General features: G+C 45.4%; 1 protein-coding gene across 2 annotated transcripts in view; it reads right to left on the bottom strand.

Annotated features, from left to right (window-relative positions):
- Nucleotides 1-26,439, bottom strand: part of RHPN2 (rhophilin Rho GTPase binding protein 2) — a 59,836-nt gene that overhangs the window by 4,849 nt on the left and 28,548 nt on the right. For both annotated transcript variants that reach the window (XM_066349046.1, XM_066349045.1), the window contains exons 4-14: nucleotides 24,242-24,317; nucleotides 16,346-16,423; nucleotides 15,854-15,978; nucleotides 12,663-12,829; nucleotides 10,426-10,613; nucleotides 9,887-10,043; nucleotides 7,704-7,823; nucleotides 6,069-6,263; nucleotides 2,861-2,937; nucleotides 2,380-2,526; nucleotides 1,911-2,066 (exon numbers count right to left, since the gene is read on the bottom strand). In XM_066349046.1, the coding sequence (XP_066205143.1) occupies nucleotides 1,911-2,066; nucleotides 2,380-2,526; nucleotides 2,861-2,937; nucleotides 6,069-6,263; nucleotides 7,704-7,823; nucleotides 9,887-10,043; nucleotides 10,426-10,613; nucleotides 12,663-12,829; nucleotides 15,854-15,978; nucleotides 16,346-16,423; nucleotides 24,242-24,317 (1,486 nt within the window). The remainder of the gene's footprint in view (nucleotides 1-1,910; nucleotides 2,067-2,379; nucleotides 2,527-2,860; nucleotides 2,938-6,068; nucleotides 6,264-7,703; nucleotides 7,824-9,886; nucleotides 10,044-10,425; nucleotides 10,614-12,662; nucleotides 12,830-15,853; nucleotides 15,979-16,345; nucleotides 16,424-24,241; nucleotides 24,318-26,439) is intronic.

Below are 26,439 nucleotides of genomic sequence, written 5' to 3'. Positions count from 1 at the left end.
TCCTTTTTATCCCAATTTCTCTGAACTTGCCTTCGCAATTTCCTTTGCGCCCACTTCTCTTCTAACGGGCCTCCAGATGTTTGCAGTCTCAGGCAAATGCTGTTCAGCTGTAAGTATCATCTCTATGCTGAAGACTCTCAAATATTTATTTCTAGCTCTGATTTCTCCCTTAAACATAAGATTTGAATATTCAGCTGCCTACTTTAATTTATGTCTGGATCTCCAATGGCATATGAAGCACAAAGCATAACTCCTGTTTTTTTCTCTCTCCTCTACATCCCTCACCTCTCCTGCTCTCCATCACCATGAAAAATGATGTTGCTGTTCAAGCCCAAAACTGAGGAGTCGTCTCTTTCCATCATTTTTTTACATGAATCATCTACAAATTATCTCTACCTTCAATTATGTCTCAGCTGCATCCACCTCACTCCACCTCCACTGTCACCCCTCCTAGTGACACCTGACATCGCTGGCCTGATGACTGCCACAGCCAGCTCACTCTGCTGCCACTTGGCCAGCCTTCAGGCTGAGACATCCTTCTAAAATAAACATCCTATTATTTCATTCCCCTTCTTAAAAGATTCAATGGCTTCCAAATTCCCACTGCTGCCAATGAAACCCTGTCTCCCTCCCACCTCATTTCCTGTCATCACAATGCTCCAGTCAAAAGGCCTTCTTTTTATTCCTCTATTAGAAGCTTCTTCCTGCCACAGGGTCTCTGCACCTGTTGGTCCCCCTGCCCAAAATGCTCTTTATTTTTTCTTTTTTAAATGAGAGTACGGGAGATGCAGAGACAGATTCCTGCATGTGCCCCAACTGGGGTCCACCTGGCAACCCCATCTGGGGCCAATACTCTGTTCATCTGGGGACACTGGCAACCAAGCTATTTTTAACGCCTGAGGCAGAGGCTCCATGGAGCCATCCTCAGCACCCAGGGTTGATGAGCTTGAATCACTGAGCCATGGCTGCAGGAGGGGAAGAGAGAGAAAGGGAGAGAGAAGGGGGGGGGGGAGAGAAGCAGATGGTCACCTTTCCTGTGTGCCCTGACCGGGAATTGAACCCAGGACTTCCATACGCTGGGTCAATGCTCTATAGTTGAGCAAACCGGCCAGGGCCCAGAATGCTCCTCTTGTACTTCTTCAAATACAAGAGTTTCCTCCTCATCACTCAAGTCTCTGTGCAAGTACTGTCTAGAGGAGCTCTCCCTACCCTCAGTCATTCTATTATGACATGTTTATTTTCTTTACAGCATTTATCGAAATCACAACCACTTATCTGCTTATTTAGTGCCAGCTTTGCGAGGGCAGGGACCTTATCTGTCTAGTTCCAGCTGTAGTTCCAACACCTAAGAAGGGCCTGGCTTACAGCTAATGCTCAATCACTGTTTGTTGAATGAGTAAATGAATGTTGTTACAGAGGGTAGTGTCAAAGGTATACCTATTATAAAATGTGACAAAGTGTGAAAGTATGTATGAAATGAATCCTCCCACTTGGGGGATAAAAAGGATATACCTGTGCACATGAACTTGCACAGGTATCAAACTGTTCCCAAGATCTCATGGGGAACAGCAAATGCTGTCTCTGACACGTGGAGAGGGTCTTTCACATGACAAGCCCTTCTGTACCATTTGAATATTATTTTAACACAAATATGTATTACCTTTGTCATTAGAAAGGATATAATTAGAAATACAAAGCAATTGGTAATTTTGTCTGCAGGGTCAGTGATAAAAGTCTTGCAGTGCTCTGACCCAAGGCAGGCACACTGCAGCGACAACAAGCTTAGGAGTTCAGTCGGCTGTAGCCTGTTACACATGTGGGTAGAAGAGGGCCAGGAGAAGACCTCTGGGGCTGGACTCACACCAACCTCATTGCACTGCGCTATTTACTGCAGGGGTATGAGTGCTCACCATGGATGAGGCAGAGTCCAGGAGGCTCACGACCTTCATCTCAATGTCGTCCTCACCAAAGCTCTTCAGCAGTTTCATAACCTCACTCACTGTCAGCCATTTACAATCCACGTTTTGAATGGAAACAATATAATCCCCTTCCTTGGCTCCTGCCAGCTACAAAAGTATGATGTAAATAAAGGTCAATGTTCGGTTCATCCAATTTTCAGAATCAGTTTACAAGTTCATTAATAAAATAGATATTTGCATAAGTTTGTTTCAAGAAAGCAAAAGTGAATCTTTTTCTCTTTTCAGCACATAGCATCCATGAGAGTGCTTTTGCATAAAGTCAGGCCTTTAACCTAAAGGAACTCTAAACTTATCCACCCCGATAAATCTGTTTGGTCGGCTTTCTTTGTGTTGTACCAGTTTGACCGCCCGCAAAGATGCCAGTGAGTTTTGCTCCCCACCTAGAATGCTACACACTTACGGCAGCAGAGCAGTAAGGATCCAGGAAGTGGACCTGAACTGGAGAGTTTCCTCTCAAGGTGAACCCCAAGTCCCCTTCTTCTGCAGTGAAGTGAACGCTTCGAGGGGGTGTCCATCTCTTGTTAGCCGAAAATACCGACAGAGGGCCCTTCGGAACAGAGTGGCATTAGCTGTAGGAGCTGAGGGCTGAATCGGGCGTTTGAAAGCTAAAGGAGACGCTGCGATGTTGTCCTTGCAGGTTTCACCCAGCCTGGCTCAGAGACTAATGTAACGACCCCCTCTGGGATAATACATGTTACAGAGGTCATAGGAGAACATTAATTAATTACTATTTTCTGTAAAATAGCCAAATATTTTAAATAAAATCATCTTAATGAAAAGCTCTAATTTAAAAATCTAGAATATCTAAAAATAGCCTTTTACAATATTGCAACATGTGAAAGCTATGCCTGAGGTCATCAGGAAATAAGCATTCAACATACCAGTTTCTGAAAGAAGTCTGTTGCCGTCACCTTGGAAAACTGTGGCAGTATAATTTCAACCTCTTGCTCAGTTTTAGCTAGAAAATAAGATTAAAAGGGAAAGCACAGATGTTTCTGTAGTTGAAAGTTATCCTTGAAAACTCAAGTCTAAGTCTTCTCTCTGAAGGGAAGAGGAAGCAAGCCTGGCTCCTGTAGTCATGTGCCCCCCTGCTTGGTTTAGACAAGTAGTGGAGAAGACGGGCTACTGGTCAACCCTCTGGCCTAGCATGACCTGTATCTTCCATTTGGGTATCTACTAGGAGCTACACCCTACTCTGGCCCTGGGACAGAGTAGGGACAAACAAACACATTCACTGCCTTCAAGTAGCTTATTTATATTCTTTTTTTTTTAAGTGAGAGGAAGGAAGATAGACAGACTCCTGCATGTGCCTCATCTGGGTCCACCCAGCAATCCCCATCTGAGGCCAATGCTTGAATCAACTGAGCTATCCTCAGTGCCTGGGGCCAACGATTGAACCAACTGAGCCACTGGCTGCGAGAGAAGAAGAGAAAGAGAAAGGGGACACGGGGGGGGGGGGGGGGAGAAGCAGGTGGTCACTTCTCACGAACCCAGGATGCTTATTTGTATTCCAGTGGACTTCCTTTGGCACCCATAAAACCCTACTGAGGGCCCTGGCCAGTTGGCTCAGCGGTAGAGCATCGGCCTAGCGTGCGGAGGACCCGGGTTCGATTCCCGGCCAGGGCACACAGGAGAAGTGCCCATTTGCTTCTCCACCCCTCCGCTGCACTTTCCTCTCTGTCTCTCTCTTCCCCTCCCGCAGCCAAGGTTCCATTGGAGCAAAGATGGCCCGGGCGCTGGGGATGGCTCTGTGGCCTCTGCCTCAGGCGCTAGAGTGGCTCTGGTCGCAACATGGCGACGCCCAGGATGGGCAGAGCATTGCCCCCTGGTGGGCAGAGCGTCGCCCCTGGTGGGCGTGCCGGGTGGATCCTGGTCGGGCGCATGCGGGAGTCTGTCTGACTGTCTCTCCCTGTTTCCAGCTTCAGAAAAATGAAAAAAAAATAAATAAATAAATAAATAAATAAAAAAATAAAAACCCTACTGAGAAGTTGTTGATGTTTAGGTGTGGTTGTAATGGAAGGAAGTACGATATCTTTCAGCACAGAGTCCTGAGGAGAGGTGCTTCTTTTCATTATTAATGTGTAATGTGATGATTTTAAAGTGAGCAGTGGGTTTGTCAAATTGTGTCCATCAATAAACTCAAATCTCCACATACTAGTGACAGGTCCAACCCACCCTACCACCCTTACACGAGGCTAGCTGGCTTTTCACAAAGGATCCCAGGGCAGGCTGATTATACACAAACAACAATATAAAAAGAAAACTTGAGGAAGCAGACTGGCAACGCCAAGGTAGAACACACCCTCTATTCATAGAGGGACCCAGTGACTTCCTATAAACTGCCTGACCCAGCGTTGGGCTTGGACAGGGTGCTCATCTACTAAGAGAGTGGTGCCACCAACCCTGGACCTCACAGAAGCCATTGTCTCCCTCCATCCATGGAAGTTAAGTCTTTACCTCCTGCCTATCAGCACATGGCGTGGACAAGGGGGCTAAGGAATGTCTGCAAAGGAGACTCCCTGAGCACCATTCCTGCTTCTCCCAACCAGCTTGGTCACCTGGGACAAGGACTTTGATCTCTCTAAGCCTTTACTGTTTCATCTTCAAGATAAGGAAAATTCCAGTACTTCCCTCATACAGTTGGAAGGAGAGTTGAATGAGATCCTATATACAAATGGTGATTACTGTTGTGCCTGGCAGATATCAGTCAACAAGACTTCAGACAAACCCAGGAGTCTAGCTTGAGCTAGAATGATATTCTAAGGAGCTGCTCCCTGAAAATTGGAGGTGGAACTCCAGAGGCTGGGGCAGAGGTTTAGAAAGTCAGGTAAGAGGGGATATGGCCAAAGGGGGTTCCCTCCACCGGGCCGCCCTCCATCCCCTTCCCTTAACTCCTGGAGAGATCCTAGTCATTCTTCACTGTAAAGTCACCTCTCAGGGAGGTCCCTCCACTCCTGACCTCCAGGGCAGAACTGACTGGCACCTCGGTAAGGACAGCAACAACTGTCCAGTTCACCTCCGTATGCCTGAACCCAGGACAGTGCCTGACACCTTGGAGAGCCGTAGAAAATTCTCGTGGTGCACAATTTCACTTCCATGTGGAATCTAAAGTAGTCCAACTCATAGAAACAGACAGCAGATAGCTGGACACTAGGGGTAGGGGGAAATGAGATGTTGGTCAAAGGGTACAAAGTCTCAGGTACAAGAAGAATAAGTTCTAGAGAGGTTGCACACAGCATGGTGACTACAGTGAACAATACCACATTGTATGCTTGAAATTTTCTAAGAGGGGAGATCTTAAGTGTTCTACACACACACACACACACACACACACACACACACACACACACACTCTGAACTAGGTTTTGAAAATTTTTCCCTACATCCCCTGGTTACACTGTATCAGTGAAAGTTTTGCTTCTCATTTTATTAGTAAAAATAATTTTTGTCTTAGAAGAAAAAAATACATTGGTGCTAATAAAAGACATAGTACACAGGGAAAGAGCAAGCCTAGGAGAGGGAACAAGGATGCATTAGCTTTCAAACCGTGGGGCCAGAGCTATAAATGACAGATAGCAAAGAGCAGTTTCCCAGAATGTGGGCGGGTGTGGAGTGTAGCAAAAACATCAGGGTGAAAGGCAGTTTCAGGGGTTCCTGACTAGAAGTGATAGCTGGAACTGCAAAGGAGGCTGGGAGATTTTAAGGAAAGGAATCTAGAGGAAGTGAACCAGGAAGAGTGGACCCTTTAGAATGCCAGGAAGGGTGGGTGGGTGGGATTGAGCATGAGGAGTGGCCAGCAAAGGGGGTGGAGAGGGAGGTGGGAATGGACAAGGTGGTAGAGTACCCCAACACCAAGGAGGGGTCAGGAGGGGAGTCAGACGTTGCTAAGGGGTTGAAGAGGACAAAACCATAAAGAACCCCTGGATTCAGGCACAAGGAGATGGGCAAGAGTAGCCCTCTGCACTGTCCTGCTGTTCAGCAGATTGCGAGGGTTCGCCCAATGAGGAAATAAAGGCTGTGTGGTCCAAGTGCCCCTGCCTCTCACACAGAGCACACTCGGCACCTGGCACAGGCGCCCAGATCACTCACAGATAATGTCAGGAGCAGCGATCAAGTTTAGCAGGTCATCCTCCTCCTGGTGCTGAGTGTACTTGAGCTGGGAGCGCTGGTGTGCCACGGACAGCACCTCCTGCAGCAGCTCAATGTTGCGGAGCTTCTTGCAAAGGCTCACCTCCCTCACAGACTCCTTGTGATGGGCAATGGCTCTGCGCAGATGGGATTTGCCTGCCAACAGAAAAGCAACACCGTGTGACATGTGTCCTAAACTGCAGCACAAGTACAAGGACAGCCAAAGTGTCCAAGGATCAGCTCAGAAAGGCGGACATTCCCTTTTCTGAAGAATCTGAGCAGGCAGCTGAAGTCACTGAAATGCATGTGCAATACACTCACTTGTGCCTATAAAACACCCATTCTGCAAATATTTACTGAATATTCTAGGCAGTAGAGATAAAGCAATGAACAAAACTAGCCTCTGCATTCATGTAGTGTACATGCTAGTAGTTGAAGACACATAATTAACAAGCAAGCAGTATGCAATGGAATGTGTGGCAAATAAAATATGGAGAAATGCGAAACATAGGTAGATGTAGCAAGAGAAGACTGTGAATGGAAAGTTGCTCTTCCAGGATGGGTGATCAGGGAGGGCCTTTTTGAAGGTAAATTTTGAATAGAGCCCTGAAGGAAGTAAGAGAGCAGCCATGAGGATATCTGACAGAAGAGCATTCTGGAAAGAAAAAAAGGCAAGTGCAAAGGCCCTGGGGCAGGACCATGCCTACATATTCAAGGACAACAAGGAGATTGGGGGTGAGGCAGAGAAGGGTAGGAAATAAGGACAGAGAGGATCAAGAGCCAGTGTGGCCTAAGAAAATGAGCTACTGTGTCCTTCTATACTAAGGGTGCTGAAAAATTGTCTAGCCATGCAGGGTGAGGACTTCTGCTTATATTGTGGGTGGGATGGGAGCCCATTAGCATGTGAGCAGAGGACTGATGTGACCTATGTGAACGGCCTACAAAGGAGCAGACAGGAAAGCAGGAAGACCCACTATAAAGCCACTGCAAAGAGCTGGATAAGCTGTGTAACCTTTCTGGGCCTCTCTTTCCACAGATGAAAAATGGGGATCATGCCACACTTATTTCAGGATTGTGTGAAGTCTCAGCAAATCAGCATCAGTTTAGTAAGCACTAAATGAGTGTGGCTTCGACCAGGGTAGTAGGGAAAGAGTGGCTGGTTTTCTAGGTGGAGTCAATGGGGTTGACTAAGCAGCTGTAGAGAGACAAGGCACGAGTGAGTCCCAGGTTTCTGGCCTGCAAACCTAGACTGATGCAGTTGCCACCACTGTGATGGGGAAACTGTTCGGAGTGGAGGGCAGGTTTGCACGTGGAAAGAGTTATTCGCTCTGTCTTGGCAGAGACCACACCAGGACAATTCATGACAGCTCTCAGGTGTGGCCTGAGAAGGACAAAGTTCCAGCTCCACTGGGGAGGTCTGGGCCCGAGCAGAACCCATGACAACACAGCTCTGGAAGCCGGAATGACCACAATGACTATGGACCTCTACTCTCCAAGCCCTGCCCTGTGGACGTATCTGCAGGGTTGTTTGTGAGCAGGACTGGCAGGGCATCAAATGGGGCACAAGGGGGAGTGAGCAGGAGAGCCAATACACACCCAGCTGCCGGCGCTGGTGACCGTTTTTCAGCGTAGCCAAGGGCATCAGCCCCTCTGGCATGTGGTCATAGAGCTGGGACAGGCACTTCTCCTGGTGGTCTTCATCTGTACCAGGCTTCACTGCAACAAGAACCACAGGGTAAGTCCCTTCTCGTGGACGTGGCCAAGGGCTCTGGAGATGGCGCCCAGACCCACTCAGAGGTTTCTCTTTCAACCACATCTTCAGGTTCCTCTCTTCTCCAGTTTTACAAGGAACTTTGGATAATAGGTCTCCTTTCTGCCCTTGGCCAAACTCCAGGCAATCCAGCCCACAAGTTCTTTGCATACTTGGGGCTCATAATTTGGCTTTGAGGCCCCACTCTCAACCCCCTCCAAGCCACCCACTTCCCGGAACCTCTAGCACAGCCCCACCTCAAATTTCTGGCGGCCTCTGTGCCCGCACCCTCCCTGGCACGTGCACCCCTCTAACCTCCCCGAACCACTAACCGCTACGCTCAACACTTCCGGCCTCCATCCCAGAGCTCAGGGAGTGTTCTTGCTCTAGCTATCCTTTCCTTCCTTGATCAGCTGGAAGAGTTCTCTCCTGAGTTCAAAGTCTAACTTAAATGAAAAACTGTCCATGACCACAGCAAGGAGTCTCACTGCTGCTTTATTGGTGTCTCTACGACAATTACTCAAGCATAATATTACCACTGGTTCACGTGACTCGTCCTGCTTAGCAGACTACATAATAATGCCAGCAGTAGCAGCCAACACTTTCAGAGAGCCCACCTGTATACAAGGCATGATTTCGCTTTGCACATGGGTACTGTTTTCACAACAGCCCTGTGAGATAGGTTCACTTCACATCCCCATTTTAGAGATGAGAAAACTGAGGCACACAGCAGCTAAGTAACTTGCCCAAGATCACACATCTTGTAAATGGCAGAACTGAGATATGAACCCAGGCAGTCTAGCTCCAAAAGTTATCCTTTTCATCATGCTGAGGCTGCCTTGATTAGTATTAATCAGAACAAAAGTCCCACCCGACTTGAGATCAGAGCCAAGATTAGGGTGAGAAGAGTGATGCACTCATCAATAACTGAAAATTGAGGGGGGTGCCCAAACTCAAAGATCAAGGTATATAATAGTTTAATACAAGTTTCTAAATATCAAAATCAGTGCAAAAGAATCTATGTAAACAAAAAAATATATATATATTTTTTGCTTTGGGCTCCAATGTGGTTCAGCACGGCATTGCTAGCAATCCTGTCTTTATTTAAAATTTTGACCACCATGGAAATTTTGTAATAATTTTTTTTTACAGATTTTATTTATTGATTTTACAGAGAGGACAGCAGGGAGCGAGAAGTATCAACTCCTAGCTGTTTCACCTTAGTTGTTCATTGGTTGCTTGTCGCATGTGCCTACCCAGGGTTTCGACTGGCGACCTCAGCGATCTATCCACTGCACCATCACAGGTAGGCGCATTAATTTTGATCCATTTAAAATGTCTCATTAAAATTTTATCTAATTACTGAATTTTGGGGCATTCCCTTAGATCAGGGGTCGGGAACATTTTTGGCTGAGAGAACGCTGAATGCCACATATTTTAAAATGTAATTCCATAAGAGCCATACAATGACCCATGTACATTATGCATTATCTAATAAAAATTTGGTGTTGTCCAGGAGGACAGCTGTGATTGGCTCCAGCCACCCGCAACCATGAATACAAGCGGTAGGAAATGAATGGATTGTAATACATGAGAATGTTTTATATTTTTAACATTATTTTTTTTATTAAAGATTTGTCTGCGAGCCAGATGCAGCCATCAAAAGAGCCACATCTGGCTCGTGAGCCATAGGTTCCCGACCCCTGCCTTAGATTATGTGCCTGAGGCCAGTGCCTCCTAGTCCTCGCCCTGGTCTTTGTCCTGTTCTAGAGCTTCAGGAGGCTGCCTGCTCCATCCCAGGCAGAATTAACGCTTCCCTCTTCCTCTTGCAGTGGAAACATATAACGCCTAATCCCACCCTGGCCTATGTGACAGCTCCCTGGGCCAACGTGTACTTCCCACCCTCTGTGCCCAGGCTGTAAGCATCTCCAGGGCAGGCAGACAGCTTCCACTCAGCTCAGAATCTCCTGGAGGTAGGAAAAACTACAACCCTGACCAAAGCCCAGAGCCCCGAGCCCCCAAGCCTTACACTGGTGGTCGATAAGGAGGGTGGCTACAAAGTAGTGGGCCAGGGCTCCGTAGTGGTGGGCCTTCACACAGGCCAAGCTAGCCCAGGAGTAGGGGATGTTCTCCTTCACTGGTGCCTGGCTCATGGCCACGTGCAGCTGCTGATAGACCTCTCCCACCTGCAACAGAAAGGATATTGGGAAGGGGAAGCCTGGCACAGGAGCCCTCATGCACCCAGGCTGCAGAAAGAGCCCTTTCTTCTATGCAGCAGCCCCTGCCAGAGGCTGCTCCACGATCTGGGCACAACTCCAAGGGTTCTTTGGGCTGTCGGCGTCAGAGTTAACTGGGAGATCAGACAACTATCATTATGCTGGTTTTTAGGCTAAGCTGCAGATGGAATCAGTGATCCATAGCTGAAACACTGGCACTTGCCAAGAAAATGCAAGCCGGCACTCTGGCCAGGGTGCACACACTGCTCAGGCAACGGGCTAGCTGCTTTCAGTGGGCCCACTCCAACACATCCTGCCCACCTTGAAAGCACTGAGAACCAGGAAGGCTTACCTTGGCAGCCTCCTGAGCCACCTTCACCAGCATGAAGAACTCATTCTGGATCCCAGGAAGGCAGACTTTCTCAAACACACATTCTTGGGCCTGTGCAAGCATCATTTTGACCAGCACAGTGAGCATGGCGGGGCTCATGTCATAACTTGGTGTGTGAGTAAATGTCTCTTTCAGGTAGTTTAAAACCCCTACAATTGAAAAATTTTTGCACATTAGTTGGGGGTCATATTTATTTCACCCTGTTGCCCAGAGATACAGAGAATGACAGAAGCAAAAATATAAAACTGGCACCTTGGAGCATCTTAAAAAAAAAATCTGATTTTCAATTACCATAAAATCCAGCAGTTCCACTCCTAGATGTACACACCAAAGTACTAAATTGGGAACTTAAACTGGCAGCTGTGCAACAATGTTCAGGGGAGCATTATTCACAAGAGCCGAAAGGCAGGAACAACTTAAATGTCCATTGACGGATTAATGGATAAACGAAATGTGGTACAAACACGCAGTTGAATCTTTTTCAGCCTTAAAAAGGAAGGAAATTCTGACACATGCTACAATATTGAAGAAGATATTATGTTAAGTGAAACAAGCCCATCACAAGGACAAATGCTGTATGATTCCACTGAGAAACAGTATCTGGAATAGTCTGGAATTCCTAGAGACAAAAAGTAGATTGGTGTTTGCCAGGGATTGGGGAAGGGGAGAGGGGGAGGGGGAGTGGAGAGTTACTGTTTAATAGAAACAGAGTTTCAGTTTGAGATGATGAAAAAACCCTGGAGATAGGCAGTTGCACAACAGTGTGAATGTACTTAATGCCAATGAACTAGATTCTTAACAAATGGTTAAAATGATAATTTTGTTACGGCTCTTTTACCACAGTTTAAAGAAAAGATTGAACTCTCTTCCAAAACATTTACGGTACATCTCTGTCAAGAAAGGAAACTAGCCTGCTCCCTTCCATTCCCATCTTTTCTGGGACAACTGTGAGAACCTCCAAACATGACCAGGCATTTGAGGAAGCAAAGCACTCAGAAAGCAGGCGGAATGATGGAGGGAGGCGCTCACACTGAACACCTGGGTCATTCAGAAATTCAGCGCTTTTGCTTTCAGTCGCGACCCACAGGTTGAGAACCGCTGCTGTAGCAGGTCCTGTTCCAGCATATTCGGGATGAACTAATATGCTAAGATTCTATGTAGAAATCGACTTCTTTCACAGTCAATCCTTTTCTGGACTCATCGTTCTGAGGAATGTTGAGCAGGTGTACTTTGTGACCTGTCTCCAAGATCGCAGATACGGACAGAATGAAGCTGGAGAGCAGAGAGAAGGAACCAGAGGGGAGCAAACAGCCTGCAGCATTTGCCATCCTTTTGCTTAATGCCAAAACCAGAGGAACCAGTCAGATGGGATTCATGGAGATTTTACTTTAGTTCCAGATTGATGTCAGTTTATGTTGTGACAGTTAATTTTCAAAAGCATTTAAAAAAAGTCAGCTGAGTGCTACAGAATAAAAATCTCCATTGGAATGAGCTGAGCTGATCTTTCCCGGGGCCCTAGGGAAAGATTTTATTTAAAAATGTATTGTATAATAAATATGTATTTTCCGATAGCTTTAGGCGACCCCTGTGTTTTGGTCTTTCGACGCCCGCCGGGGTCGCGACCTACAGGTTGAGAACCGCTGCACAGCGAAGCAAGACAGGACCTTGGACACTCGTGAGCCACGCTGGGCCCACCCACAGCATCAGGCCTCTGACCACTGGTCCTCCATAGGCTGGTGCTAGGTGTCGTCTGACAAAGGGCCGAGAAGAACAACCGCAGGTAGACAGGCAAAATATAAAGGCATAAATAGTAATAGGCACTATTAAGGCATACATATATTTTTTTTAAGTCTACATTTTCACTACTTGGAAAAACTTATTCTGTTCTTTAACATAATGTTCAAAAAAACACTTCATTCACTGCCATCCTTGAGGCCACTCATTTGGAAAAGATTAATCTTTAACCACAGGATTCACTATGCATATGAGCCATAACCCAGACCCACACTGAGCCAACAGGGTTTAAACCATTAATTCTGTTGGTGGGAATTTATACCAGTGCTGGAAACTGGCCTGGCCCTTTCAGGCCCGTGAAATGGAGTGTGCACCTGGGAAGGACCCACAGACCAGTTGAGCTGGAGTACCCAGCCGACCCATGGGGTCAGGACCCTATCCCAGCAGCCCTCTTGGAGACACACCTGCGGCTCTCTGAAGTGCGTCCACTGCATTCTCCAGCCCCGCTGGTGTCTGCCGATTGCACCGGGTCCCGATCTGTGTGTACAGGGCTCCAATGTTAAACAGTATGCTGGCCTTCTCCAGTAGCAAGTTCTGCTGGCTAACTGGGACCCCAGTGAGGGAGTCATACCTATTTAAAAGAAATGTGTTGTGAGACTGCAGATTATTTGGCTAAGTTAATGGCACTTTTGGGTAAAAAAATGGACAAAATTTATTTCTTGAATAAAATTCAAAGATGCACATACAATGAGGCTTTCATTCCCAAACAAGATTATGGGCCTGATCATACTGAAAACACACACAAGATCACACAAAAATAAGGTTTTACAACCAAGATGTCCTTCAGTAGGTGAATGGGTAAACAAGCAGTAGTATATCCATACAGTGGAATATTATTCAGCACTAAAAAATAAGCTATCAAGGCCCTGGCCAGTTGGCTCAGCGGTAGAGCGTCGGCCTGGCGTGCAGGAGTCCCAGGTTCGATTCCCGGCCAGGGCACACAGGAGAAGCGCCCATCTGCTTCTCCACCCCTCCCCCTCTCCTTCCTCTCTGTCTCTTTCTTCCCCTCCTGCAGCCAAGGCTCCATTGGAGCAAAGATGGCACAGGCGCTGAGGATGGCTCTGTGGCCTCTGCCTCAGGCGCTAGAATGGCTCTGGATGCAACAGAGCGATGCCCCAGAGGGGCAGAGCATTGCCCCCTGGTGGGCATGCAGGTGGATCCCGGTCGGGCGCATGCGGGAGTCTGTCTGACTGCCTCCCCATTTCCAGCTTTGGAAAAATGAAATAAAATAAAATAAGCTATCAAGCCATGAAAAGACATGTAGGAACCTTAAATGCATATTGATAAGTGAAAGAAGTCAATTTGAAAAGGATACATACAATGATTCCAACTTTATGGCATTCTAGAAAAGGCAAAACAATAGAGACAGAAGAAGATTCAGTGGTTGCCAGGGTTTCAGAGGGAGAAGGGGGAGAGACAAATAGGTGGAGCGCAAAAATTTTATAGGGCAGTGAAACTGCTCTGTATACTGGATTAGCAGATACTTGTCATTATACATTTACCCAAATACATCTAGAAGGGACTAAACCCTAATGTAAACTATGTACTCTGGGTGATAATGCGCCAATTGCAGTAAATGTACCACTCTGGTGCAGGGTGATGATATTGGGGGAGGTGGTTGGTGTGCTGGGGCAGGGAGTTTATGGGAAATCTCTGTACTTTCCCTTCAATTTTGCTGTGAATCTACAACTGCCCTAAAAAAGTTATTTTAAAAATATAAGGCTTCTTGCCTGACCAGTGGTGGTGCACTAGATAGAGTGTTGCCCTGGAATGCTGAGATCCCAGGTTCAAAACCCTAAAGACGCTGGCTTGAGCACAGAATCATCTACAGAATCCCATGGTCACTAGTTTGAGCCCAAAGGTCACTGGCTTGAAGCCCAAGGTCACTGGTTTGAAGTCTAAGGTCTCTGGCTTCAGCAAGGGGTCATTGGCTCAACTGGGGCTCCCAGCTCAAGGCATGTTATGAGAAGCAATCAGTGAACAACCAAAATGATACAACTACAACTTGATGCTTCTTATCTCCCTCCTTTCCTGTCTCTCCCTCTAAATAAATAAATAAATAAGGCTTCTCCTAAATGAAATACAGAAATTACAAGCCCCTCATAATGCTCCCTAAAGTCTAAAAGATTCAGGATTTATTTTAAAGTTCACATATCAATCAGCAGATAGACATGGACTCCTCCTTAATTCAAGACTGAGTCCCTTTAGTACCTTCACCAGAGCAGGCAGCTAACAGCATCTTTACAAAAAGTCATCTGCTTTTCCTTTCAAAAGGCAGGCATCAGCCCTGACTGGTTCGCTCAGCAATACAGCATCAGCCCAGCATGTGAAAGTCCCAGGTTCGATTCCCGGTCAGGGCACACAGGAGAAGTGACTATCTGCTTCCCCACCCTTCTCTCTCCTCTCTCTCTTCCCTCTCTCTTCCTATCTCCCCCTCTCTCTTCCCTTCCTCCATGGCTTGAATGGTGAGCAAGTTAGCCCTGGGAGCTGAGGATGGCTCCATGGCCTCACCTCAGGTGCTGAAATAGCTAGGTTGCTGAGCAACAGAGTAGCGGCCCCAGATGGGCATAGCATTGCCCTGTAGGAGGCTTACCGGGAAAATCCCAGTTGGGGCGCATGTGGGAGTCTGTCTCTCTGCCTCCCTGCCTCTCAATAAAAATAAATAGTGTATTTTTCGATAAGACCTGACCATAAGACACACCTAGAGTTTTATGCCTTTCTTTTTTTTTTTTAATTTTTTTTTTTTTTATTATTCATTTTTAGAGAGGAGAGAGAGGAGAGAGAGGGAGAGAGAGAGAGAGAAGGGAGGAGGAGCTGGAAGCATCAACTCCCATATGTGCCTTGACCAGGCAAGCCCAGGGTTTTGAACTGGCAACCTCAGTGTTTCCAGGTTGACACCTTATCCACTGAGCCACCACAGGTCAGGCGAGTTTTAAGGAGGAAAATAAGAAAAAAAAAGTATTCTGAACCAAATGGTGTGTTAAAATATTTAATAAAATACCATATTTTTCGCTCCATAAGACACAAGGGCATTTCCCCCTCCACTTTTAGGGGGGGAAATGTGTGTCTTATGGAGCGAAAAATACGGTAAATAAAAATAAAAAGGCAGGCATTGTACGGGCTTGCTGTGGTACAATTTAACTCTGAATGTGATCCTGACTACTGGGATTTAGTTTCCTCTTACCCACACTCAGAGAACAGGTACAGCGCTTCTAAAGGTAGTTAAACAACACTAATCTTTGAAAATACTAACTACGGAAAGAACCAAACATTCTGCTTTGTTTTTAATTCAGTCTATTTCTGTTTGCAGCCCTTGTCTTTGGGACAAAACCTGATTCCCAGCCCATCTGGGACAAGAATCTTGCTTCTTGCTAGTTCCACCTCAGAGCCCAGTGTTTCCCTGATAAAATGAGCATGACACAATGCCTCTTCTCGGCTCAGTTGTTCCGAGAAGCAAAAAGGTCTGTTGGAGCCTTCTCCCCTCAGGTCCTGTTCACAAATAAACACCAGTATAAAGGGAATAACTAGAAAGAGCAGTGAGGAGGAGCCTCTGTGGTGCCCATGCTCCACGCTGTGACTGAAGTGGGGCACCTACCATGTAAACAGGATCCCCATCTGATGGGTGGGTGGGAAGAACCGGCTCTCAACAAAGCCCAGCTGGAGGAAATAACTCATCAGCAGTTCAATACCGGCCTCATCCCGGCTGGGTGTCCGACAGGCCTGCAAGGAAAGGAACCACCAAGGGGATGAGCAGGTGAGGACAGAGCAGAGGCGGCTGGGAGGTGCTCCCACACGCTATTACTGTGGAGCTTGGGCTCTGCTACTGGTATCATGAACTCTAGGAGAGGTGGAAAGAGCTGGGATGAACTCAGGAGTCCCAGAATCCAGCCCCAGACATGGCAGTGGACAGGTCTCTTCCCTTCCATGATCTAATGTGACAAGTAGAACAGATGATGCCAACAGCCCCTCCCAATCACCTCCAACCATCAAGCAATCTATAAGATTTCAAGTGTGATAGTGAGATACTCCCAAGACTCAACAAGCCCCAGCAGCCACTCTCCCCTCCCTGCTGCATGCAGAAACGTACTTGTCTCAGATCCATCAGATCTGCTATTTCATCTTCATATAGGTAGCTATCTTCACTGTAATGTTCCAGAATAAAATCCTGTAAGAAAAATGGGATAAGAAAATTGAGATAAGATGTGATTCAAAACCATAGAGGTAAAATAATTATGTCTAATGTGCTCCCTTTAGAAACACATAAGAATACATAGAAACCTATGGGAGATAGTCCACTATGGTGATTTTCTGAGTGATGGGGTTTATTTTCTTAATTCTGTTTATGTATATTTAAAATTTTTGCTTTTGTTGTTTCAGTAAAAAGGAAAGCTGAAGTTATTCTTTTTTAATGTCTTACAACACGGTTAAGTGACCTGCACATGAAATGATTCTAATAAACATGACAGGTATTCAGGAGCTCAGACCTGCATCCTTTGGGCTGTCCTCAAGACCTGGGGCACAGTCTTCTTGGGAAAGGAAACTTGTGTGTGGGTACTGTGAAAAGGATGTTACCCTCAGGGTCTGTGAAGTGAACCTTTGTGACAGCAGCTCTAGCCTTTCCACAAAGGAAGCGCCCTAGCGAGACTCCCTCCCAGGCCCATAGCCCAGCGTTTGACAAGCGCTCTGTGAGCCGACCAGTCATACACACATACTCAGGAGCACGCGCCTGTGCCAGGCACGTTCACAGCACCTAGGCTGCATCAGCGAGCAAAATAGAGATCCTGCCTGGTGGAGTTTATAGTCTCATAGGGGCACAACAAATATGTAAATTACATGGTATATTAGAAGAAGGCAAGTATTATAGGGAAAAAAGACAAGAGCAGTATCGGGGGTATAGAGAATATACAGTGTGTCCGTAAAGTCATGGTGCACTTTTGACCGGTCACAGGAAAGCAACAAAAGATGATAGAAATGTGAAATCTGCACCAAATAAAATGAAAACTCTCCCAGTTTCATACCTATTCAGTGCAGTTCGAGGTGGGCTCACGCACAGATTTTTTTAGGGCTTCTTAGGTAGCTATCCCGTATAGCCTCTACAGACTCGTCATTGACTGATGGCCTACCAGAACGGGGTTTCTCCACCAAACTGCCAGTTTCCTTCAACTGCTTATCCCACCGAGTAATGTTATTCCTGTGTGGTGGCGCTTCGTTATAAACACGCCGATATTCATGTTGCACTTTGGTCAAGGATTCGAATTTAGCAAGTCACAGAACACACTGAACTTTCCTTTGTACCGACCACATCTCGACTGGCATGGCCATGGGCTGCTCTGCTGTATACAACTATACATGGTGTTACGTCATCATCTGTGCATGCGCACATGCTGCCACCTCATCCTACAGAAACTGAGAGGGTTTTCCTTTTATTTGGTGCAGATTTCACATTTCTACCGTCTTTTGTTGCTTTCCTGTGACCGGTCAAAAGTGCACCATGACTTTACGGACACACTTTATTCTTATATAACACTCTCTATGAGTGCTGGCTCTCCATGGCTGCAAGAAAGGCCAGGAGAGAGATTGTGTAATTATGCTTCCCAAGTGTCTGAAGATTTACACACTTTCCATATTAGAGTTCCTTCTACTTTTTGTCCATTTAATGCATATCTATATATACACCCATACACCCTCATCTTATAAAAGTGGGATTGTACTACTGAATGAATACAGTCTTGCTTTACTTTTTTTTTTACATTGGCAATGCATCAAATATTTTCATATACTATAAAATATCCTATAACATGACATTTAGTGGTTATATAATCCTCCAATGTAATGAATGTACTCAATTCATTTATTCAATGAGTAAATTGATGTACCATGACAGTCTTCACGTACCATTGTTGGACCTTAAAGTCATTTGTAAGTTTTGCAATTAGAGGTAACCCCATGATAACCATCCCTGTGCAAACCTTTGATTAGTTCCTCAGAATAAATCCTGAGAAGATGTCTTGCTAGGCCCAAGGCTATGCAGAGGCTCCTGCCTTTTTTTTTTTAATTTGGTCCCTTTTACCCAACTTTTCTTTTTGTTTCAGGACGCTGTCACAGATTTTCTTTACAACTTTACTTAAAGTGCTGATGCTTGGAATCAGTTCCTCTACAAATAAAAGGATGACTTGTATAATTTGAAATGGCATTCAAATGTTTTTAATTATGTTATTAGTGACATTAATCACAGAGGGGATGATCTGAGGGACAAGGTCACTAGGGCTTCTCTGATGCCATCCCTGAGACAGGGTCAAAGGCCACCACCTAGGTGATGCTTTATAGAGCAGAATGTTGCTCTGTCAACCTCTACTGCAGACCAGCAAGAATTTTCTTGAAAGAAGAGAAATTACACTTAAAATATGATGCTAAAAGAGAAACCTTATGTTAACCTCACAGAAATCAAAGAGGATCTTGATAAAAATTCAAATATAGTAATCTTTGAAATATAGTAATCTAGAGTAGATTACATGTATTTATTAGATAAAAAGTATCTAGCTGAAACCCACTGTAACCATCGAGGACAAGACAAGAATTTCTACCATCATTGCTATTACTTAGCATAATTCTAAAAGTTCTCTAGCCAACAAATTAAGACAAATGAGACACAAATATTAGAAAGGAAGAAATAAAATAACTTAAAAAAAATAGTATACTAACAAAACTTCAGAGCATCAAATAATAATTCAGTTAACTGGCTAAAAAGTTAACATATAAAAGTCAATAGTCTTCCTTTCTTATACGGGCAATAGCCAATTAGAAAAATGTAACGGGGACTAATAATTTTCATAATAACATAAAAGCACAATATTTCTAGGGATAAAGATAATGTAATTAAGCAGAAAACTTAAACTTTACTGAAAGACATTAGTTATTTCATTCTTTATTTAATTCATAAAAATCATTTAAATAAGACAGAATTCGTTCCTGCCCTATAAACTTACTGTTTTTTGACATCAGCAATTAGAAATATATGCATGGATAAAAATGTGCAATATTGTAAAGGTGAAATTTTGTCCAAATTAGACTATGATTCTTTTATTTTTCATTTTAATTTTTTGGAGAGAGGCAAAGAGAGAGAAACAGGAACACCAAGTTGCTCCTATATGTGCCCTGACCAGGGAATCAAGCCAGCAACCTCCGCACCACAGTCTGGGTCAACACTCAATCAACCAAGCTATCCGGCCAGGGCTTAATTATTTTTATTGACTTTTTTAGAGAGACACAGAATGAAAAGGAGAGAGAGGGGAGGGGGAAGGGAAGCATTTGTTGTTCCACTCATTCATGCATTCTCTGCTTGCTTCCCATGTGTGCCCTGACCAGGGAGCAAAACCCATAAACTTGCTGTTTCAGGATGATGCTCTTAACTGACTGAGCTAACCGTCCAGGGAAAACCAGGCTATGATTCTAATGAAATTTCAATTAAAACCCAAAAGGACTTATTTTGGAAAACTTCACAAAGTACGAAAGTAAAAATGTGGAAGAAAAGCTAAGAACATTTTGAAAAGCATAGTAATAAAAGAGGCTTGCTCTATTTAATGTTGAAACATACTGGGACTAATCAGTGAGAAATGGACAATGAAACCAAATATGGATCTGAAACAGACTGAAGCAGGTGGAGAATCAGGTACATAACTAAAGTCAGAATTCCATGGAAGTGGAAAAGGCTGAAGTACCTAACAGGTCCTGGCAGGAAGGAGGTGGCACACACAAATGGTGTGACTGATGTGAGTTTAACAAAACAACTATTACAAGTGGTGTGGATGGTATGAGACCTCCAGAACCATTAGAATTCCAGAGCTAGAGGGTCAAAAAAGAGAAGGGGCTTTAGAAATGGGGAGAGGTGGGTACAAAACAGCCATCATGACCTTCCCCAAGGGAATGCAAAAGGAAGCCAGTTGAGGGAGCCAGCAATAAATGCTCAGCTTCCTTCTTTTTCTACCCTCTCATCTCCTGCTGGTGCTCCTCCCCCTTGGCCACAGCCAGTGGGAAACCACAGAGCAGGAGCCACTTGCTGCCTCTCTGGCACAAAGCAGGATGGAGGACGGTGGATGGTGGGGAGTGGGGGGTGAGAGGGAAGGAGGGGAACAGACAGCATCCAGAACTATGGATGGATTCTTTTTTTTCTTTCTTTTTAAAATTTTATTTATTGACTTTAGTGAGAGAGGAAGGAAGAGAGAGAGAGAGAGAGAGAGAGAGAGAGAGAAAGAGAGAGAGAGAAACATCCATCTGTTCCTGTATGTGTCCTGACTGGGAATCAAACCAGCAACCTCAGTGCTTCAGGACGATGCTCTAACCAACTGAGCTACCCAGCCAGGGCCACAGATGGATTCTTTATACTTCATTCAAGAAACACTGGCTACCCCTTTAGTGAAAATAAAAAGTTAAAGCCTTACACCTCACATTTTACCCCAAAACAAATTCCAGATAGATTTTGTTAAAATTTTTTAAAATGAAGTACTAGGAGAAACAACATCAAAATATTTATGACATCTTGGTATGAGAATACCTTTCTGAAAATGTCAGCAAGGCAGAATTGTAAAGAGAAGAATTGATAAGTTTAACAATATAAAATCTGTACTGAGAAAGAAAAATATATATATATACTTTAAGATAATATTTTTATTTATTGATTTTAGTGAGAGGAAGGGAAAGAGAGAGAAAGAGCAAGAGAGACATGTCCTATATATGCCCTGACCAGGCATTGAACCGGCAACCCCTACACTTCAAGACAATGCTCTAACCCAGTGGTCCCCAACCCCTGGGCCATGGACCGGTACTGGTCCGTGGGCCATTTGGTACCGGTCCGCAGAGAAAGAATAAATAACTTAATTATTTTCGTTTTATTTATTATTTAAGTCTGAATGATGTTTTATTTTTAAAAAATGACCAGATTCCCTCTGTTACATCCGTCTAAGACTCACTCTTGACGCTTGTCTCGGTCACGTGATACATTTATCTGTCCTACCCTAAAGGCCGGTCCATGAAAATATTTTCTGACATTAAACCTGTCTGTGGCCCAAAAAAGGTTGGGGACCACTGCTCTAACCCACCAAGCTATTCAGCCAGGGCTATATATGTACTTTTCAAACTGGTTATTGCTTATATAACAAATGTTAAAGAAAAAAAATTATTGAGAGAAATATTTGTAATGTATATAACCAAGGATTATTATCCTTTGCATGTTTTCAAAAACTGTTTTAAGTAATAAGAGCAACACTATGGGAAGCAAATGACAAAAACAGTCATTTTGAAAAGGAGGAAGGTAAGGAGCAGATAAACATACATGAGAATGTATTCAAGCCTCTTTCTGATCAAAGAAATGCAAACTAAAATAAGGTGTCCCTTTTGCCTGATTTCACAAAAATCAGAAAGATAGATTTTTAAAAATCAAAATGATGACTGGTACAGAGTGTAACCAAAGGTGCAGGAAGATGAGCCGTCTACACGCTGGAAGGACTGTAGGCAAGACCACTTTTGGTAGGAAGTTAGATGATAGAACATGCATCTTTGACCTACCAAATTCACATCTAGAAATTTATCCAAAGGGAATATTCAGCAAAATGTGCAAAGATGCTCAATAGAGAGCTGCTGACAGTAGCAAAGGTTGGAAGCTGCCTATAGAAAGAAAGAAATAACTACCTTGTTAGCACAAGGAGATACCACGCTATGCTTTTATGGAAGGGAGGAGTCACACAGCCCCATGAGGCAGGCCCCTGGCCAGAGGAAGAGTCCAAGTGTCCAAAAATTATATGCTGAGCAAGTTACAGAGCTCAGTGCGGAGAGGTGGTGTGATCTCTACACTTCTTGGTATTTTTTGGATGCTTTAGAATGCTGTTCATAAAAATAAGTAAAGCTCTACTTAAAAGCATTAAAAAAGAACTTAAATTCTCTGGAAAGAAAATTTTGACAGTGCTTTTTAATGAGGACATTTTAAAGCCTATTTATTTAAAATAAAACCAAGTCACACTGTGAGGCTTTACTGATCATTAAATGTCACACAGACATACGCATCAGATTTGAAAACAATTTGAATTGCTATAATTAATTCTGTAGCACCTGTCTGTTACTCTGAAGCACAAATGTGAAAGGGAGGAAACAGAATGTCCTCCCTTTCAAACGTTCTCATTTTTTGCCCGACCAGGCAGTGGCACAGTGGGTAGAGCATCAGCCTGGGATGCTGTGTACCCAGGTTTGAAACCCTGAGGTCGCCTCCTTGAGCACAAGCTCATCTGGCTTGAGTGTGGATCACCAGCTTGAGCGTGGGATCACCGGCTTGAGCATAGGATCATTGACATGACCCTATAGCAGCTGGCTTGAACCTAAAGGTTGCTGGCTTGAAGCCCAAGGTCACTGGCTTGAGCAAGGGGTCACTAGCTCGGCTGGAATGCTCTGGTTCAGGCACATATGAAAAAGCAATCAATGAACAACTAAGGTGCCACAACTATGAGTTGATGCTTCTCGTCTCTCTCCTTTCCTGTCTGTCCCCCCCACCCTCTCTTAAAAAAAAAGTTCTTATTTTTGTATAACTGACATTTCTAGAGTCCCTTTTAAGGCTAAAATGATATGGTTGAAAGCCTCAGCTGAAAAGCAGTTGGCCATGCCCACATGTGATTTTTTTCACTGGCTTTAAAGTATAATTCAGCATGTAAGACGTTTGGGTCCTTACTGATGCCCATGAAATTCCCAAGTTTCTCAAGAGTTTCCCTTTAAATTGCCTACATTCTTGCAGCTCTGATACCGAGCAATGAATTAAATCTTAAGGAAACTATTCTACAAAAGCAACTAAGGACATTTCCACAGACAGAACATTTGAGTCTCGCAAACCTACAACAAGTGTCACATCTAAAAGTTCAAATAGTCTGTGAAAAGTTGGCATGAAGCTGTGGTTCCTGGATTGTTTCCTACTCCGATACTCCAATCTCCGGTGATCCTGGGTCCTGCCAGACCACCAGAATGGAGTCAAGTGCAGAAGCTTTCAAAGCATTAACAGATTGCTTTTTTTCTTTTCAGATTGTTTTTAAAAGGACAAATTCTATTGTGCCCAAAGTGCCTTATGATAATTTTTTCTTTTCTAAACTAAAAGTAGTCCCAAATGAGTCAACTAAAAGGATTACTATGAAAAGAAACATAATTCTTTGAAACATTTTTCATGATGTTGGGATTAATTCTTACATCCATGCCTGTGTGGAAAGCTCAGAGACAGGCACTGCCTTCCACCCCATCTCCACTTTCTCCTCTTAAGTGGAAGTTTGAGGTGAGTCATTAAAACTCAGGCTGGTGGAGCTGAGAAGAGGAGAAACAGAAGGGCATTCCAGGCTTGAGGAAGCCTTTCCTGGCCCTAGCCGGTAGGCGGGACATTTCCCGCTGCCTCCAATCACAGTACCTCTCCCACTTCCCACCTGAACCCTCCAGGCAGGGCCTGTGACATTATCAGATAGTTATCAGAGTATTGTGCTGCTTGCCAGAGACACACACGTTAAGAAGAAGCCAGTTATCGTTCACTTTGAAAAGGTGAATATATAATTTACATTTAATAAAGCAAATTTATTTTTTTTTTAAAAACAAAGTATCTGGCCAGTGGTGGTGCAGTGGATAGAGCATCCACCTGGAACACCAACGTCACAGGATTGAGACCTGAGGTCGCTGGTTTGATTTCCGGTCAAGGCACGTATGAGAAGCAATCAATGGCACAACTACGTGGAGCAAGCTGATGCTTCTCTTTCTCTCTCTCTTCAATTAATGGAAAACTTAAAAATAAAAAGAATGCAAAAGGGATGCACCAGGTTCTCTTTGTGGCCTGCCGAGGGGGCTCAGGGTCACCCTGCAGAAATCAACTGACACTTGGCCCACTGAACCTAAAGCCACTTGTAAGGAATAGTAAATTTCTACATATTTTTTCTTAAATGACAATTCTAGCTCCTGTTGCTGTGAGATTTACCTTGAGAAAGACTGAAAAGTCAACGTCTTTGGTTTCTTTCAGGCCAAGCGGAATCAGCGGTATTGTAAACGTCTCCCTGTAAGAAGCACAGCAGGTTTATGAACATCCCTATGCCAGTCACTCTGCACCCACAGCTACCCCCAGCAGCCCATCGCAGGTCCCCACCCTCTCCTTACACCAACCCTAGCACCAGTTTATTTTCCATAAAGATGACTCTGGTCACAGCCCTGTCTGTGTTCTAAAACTGGTCCTGGGCCCTGGCTGGTTGGCTCAGTGGTAGAGCATCGGCCTGGCGTGCAGAAGTCCTGGGTTCGATTCCCGGCCAGGGCACACAAGAAAAGCGCCCATCTGCTTCTCCACCCCTCCCCCTCTCCTTCCTCTCTGTCTCTCTCTTCACCTCCTGCAGCCGAGGCTCCATTGGAGCAAAGATGGCCCGGGCGCTGGGGATGGCTCCTTGGCCTCTGCTCCAGGCGCTAGAGTGGCTCTGGTCACAACAGAGCGACACTCCAGAGGGGCAGAGCATCGCCCCCTGGTGGGCGTGCCGGGTGGATCCCGGTCGGGCGCATGCGGGAGTTTGTCTGACTGTCTCTCCCAGTTTCTAGCTTCAGAAAAATACAAAAAATAAATAAATAAATAAAAAATAAAAAATAAAAAAAAAATAAAACTGGTCCTGGTCCCAGCCTAACACACAAGAGCCTACCACCATCTCAATCAAGCTATCCCTCCAGTCTCAACCCTTCCTTCAGTAACTGTGCTGAGAACCGGCTACGTGCCAGGGCCTGTCCCTGGGTCCCTCCTCTCCTGCAGCCCTCCAGCCATAGGCTCTCGGGGACTGTGCCTGGGTCCCTCCTCTCCTGCAGCCCTCCAGCCATAGGCTCCTGGGTGCCTCTTCCTTGAGGTCTATCTCTAAGTATCTCACCACCTGCAGGAGAAAGGCCTTGAGGGCAGAGTGTCGTGTCCCCCCCCCCCCAACTAAATGCTCCTAGCTGTCGGCCCAGGGTCAGGCCCTGGCTGGCTGCTTCGCCTCCATCTCCTCTCCCCCCACTGACCACTTGGTTATCCCACAGGTTACCCTGGAAGTGCACCCTGAGCCTGGTTCTTAGGGGCAGGGCCAACAGGAAGTGAATCTGGCTCAGGCTGTGCTCTGCAAACAGGGATTTAGCTCTCTAACAAGTAACAGGAGACCTTCTGGGGCTCCTCAGCCCAGCTGGGCAAGAAGGCCAGGAATGCTGAGCAGGGCAGTAGACAACGCAGTTGTAAGCTGAAACTGCCTCTGTGGCGGAGAAAAACAAGGGGCTGTGCTCAAAGCAGGGGAAATATAACAAGGGTGCGTGGCCTCCCCAAAGCCCACAGGGAAAGCTGGACCCTGCTGGAAGGAGATGAGGATGGACCATGCCACTCTTCTCTGTCCCCAGTGCCTTCCTGTCCTCACCCCACACAGGACTGGGGGCAAGATCTGCTCTTCCTGTGACTGGCCAGGAGCAGCCAGTATCCTGAGGACCCCTGGCAGGGCACCCCAGCTCCACTCTTGGGCTAACCTCCAATCTCCCTGTGTTTTCTCATCTGCACATGAGTTTGTTTCTTTCTAGCCTACCTCGCCAAAGTGTTTCAAGATCAACTGTGCTAAGAAAGAAGCAATCTACTTTGAAAACAGGGAGGAGGCGGATTCAAATGCAAGGTGGTGGTATTATGAATGAATGTGTATACCTCTCTCCCCTCCTCCCAATGGCCCAGGGATGGACTGCCCACTTTAGAGCCAGGCTGTGATCACACTGGGGCCTTAGCTGCATGTTTCTGTGGGAGGTCTTCACAGTGGACATCCCTGAGCTTCAGTACAGCAAGTGGGAATAGGAAGCAGCCTCCATTTATGCCCCACGTGTGGCCTTGCCACACCTCCTCAAGGAACCCTGACCTTTTGGGCAAACCCTGGAACTTAGTACCAGAGTGTAGGCTGGGAGAAACCTTTCACTTGTTCTGATTAGGTGTTTGAAACCACACAGGGGGCCCACAGCTAAGCCAGCCTGGTCCACTGGCTGAACCAGACGTCACAAAGGGAAGAACAGAGGTTTCACAGGTTTCACCGGATAACCCTTACTAATGCTTTCCCTCTGGTTCTCTGGGGAAAAAAAAGCCCATGCACAGGATTGGGGACAATCAGAAAAACCACATTCCAAAGATGACTCAAGGCTCTCAAATGT

This window comes from Saccopteryx leptura, chromosome 9 (assembly GCF_036850995.1).
Source record: "Saccopteryx leptura isolate mSacLep1 chromosome 9, mSacLep1_pri_phased_curated, whole genome shotgun sequence".
Taxonomy (NCBI): domain Eukaryota; kingdom Metazoa; phylum Chordata; class Mammalia; order Chiroptera; family Emballonuridae; genus Saccopteryx; species Saccopteryx leptura.
Note: the sequence above shows the minus strand (reverse complement) of the source record. Positions and strands in the feature narration are given on the sequence as shown.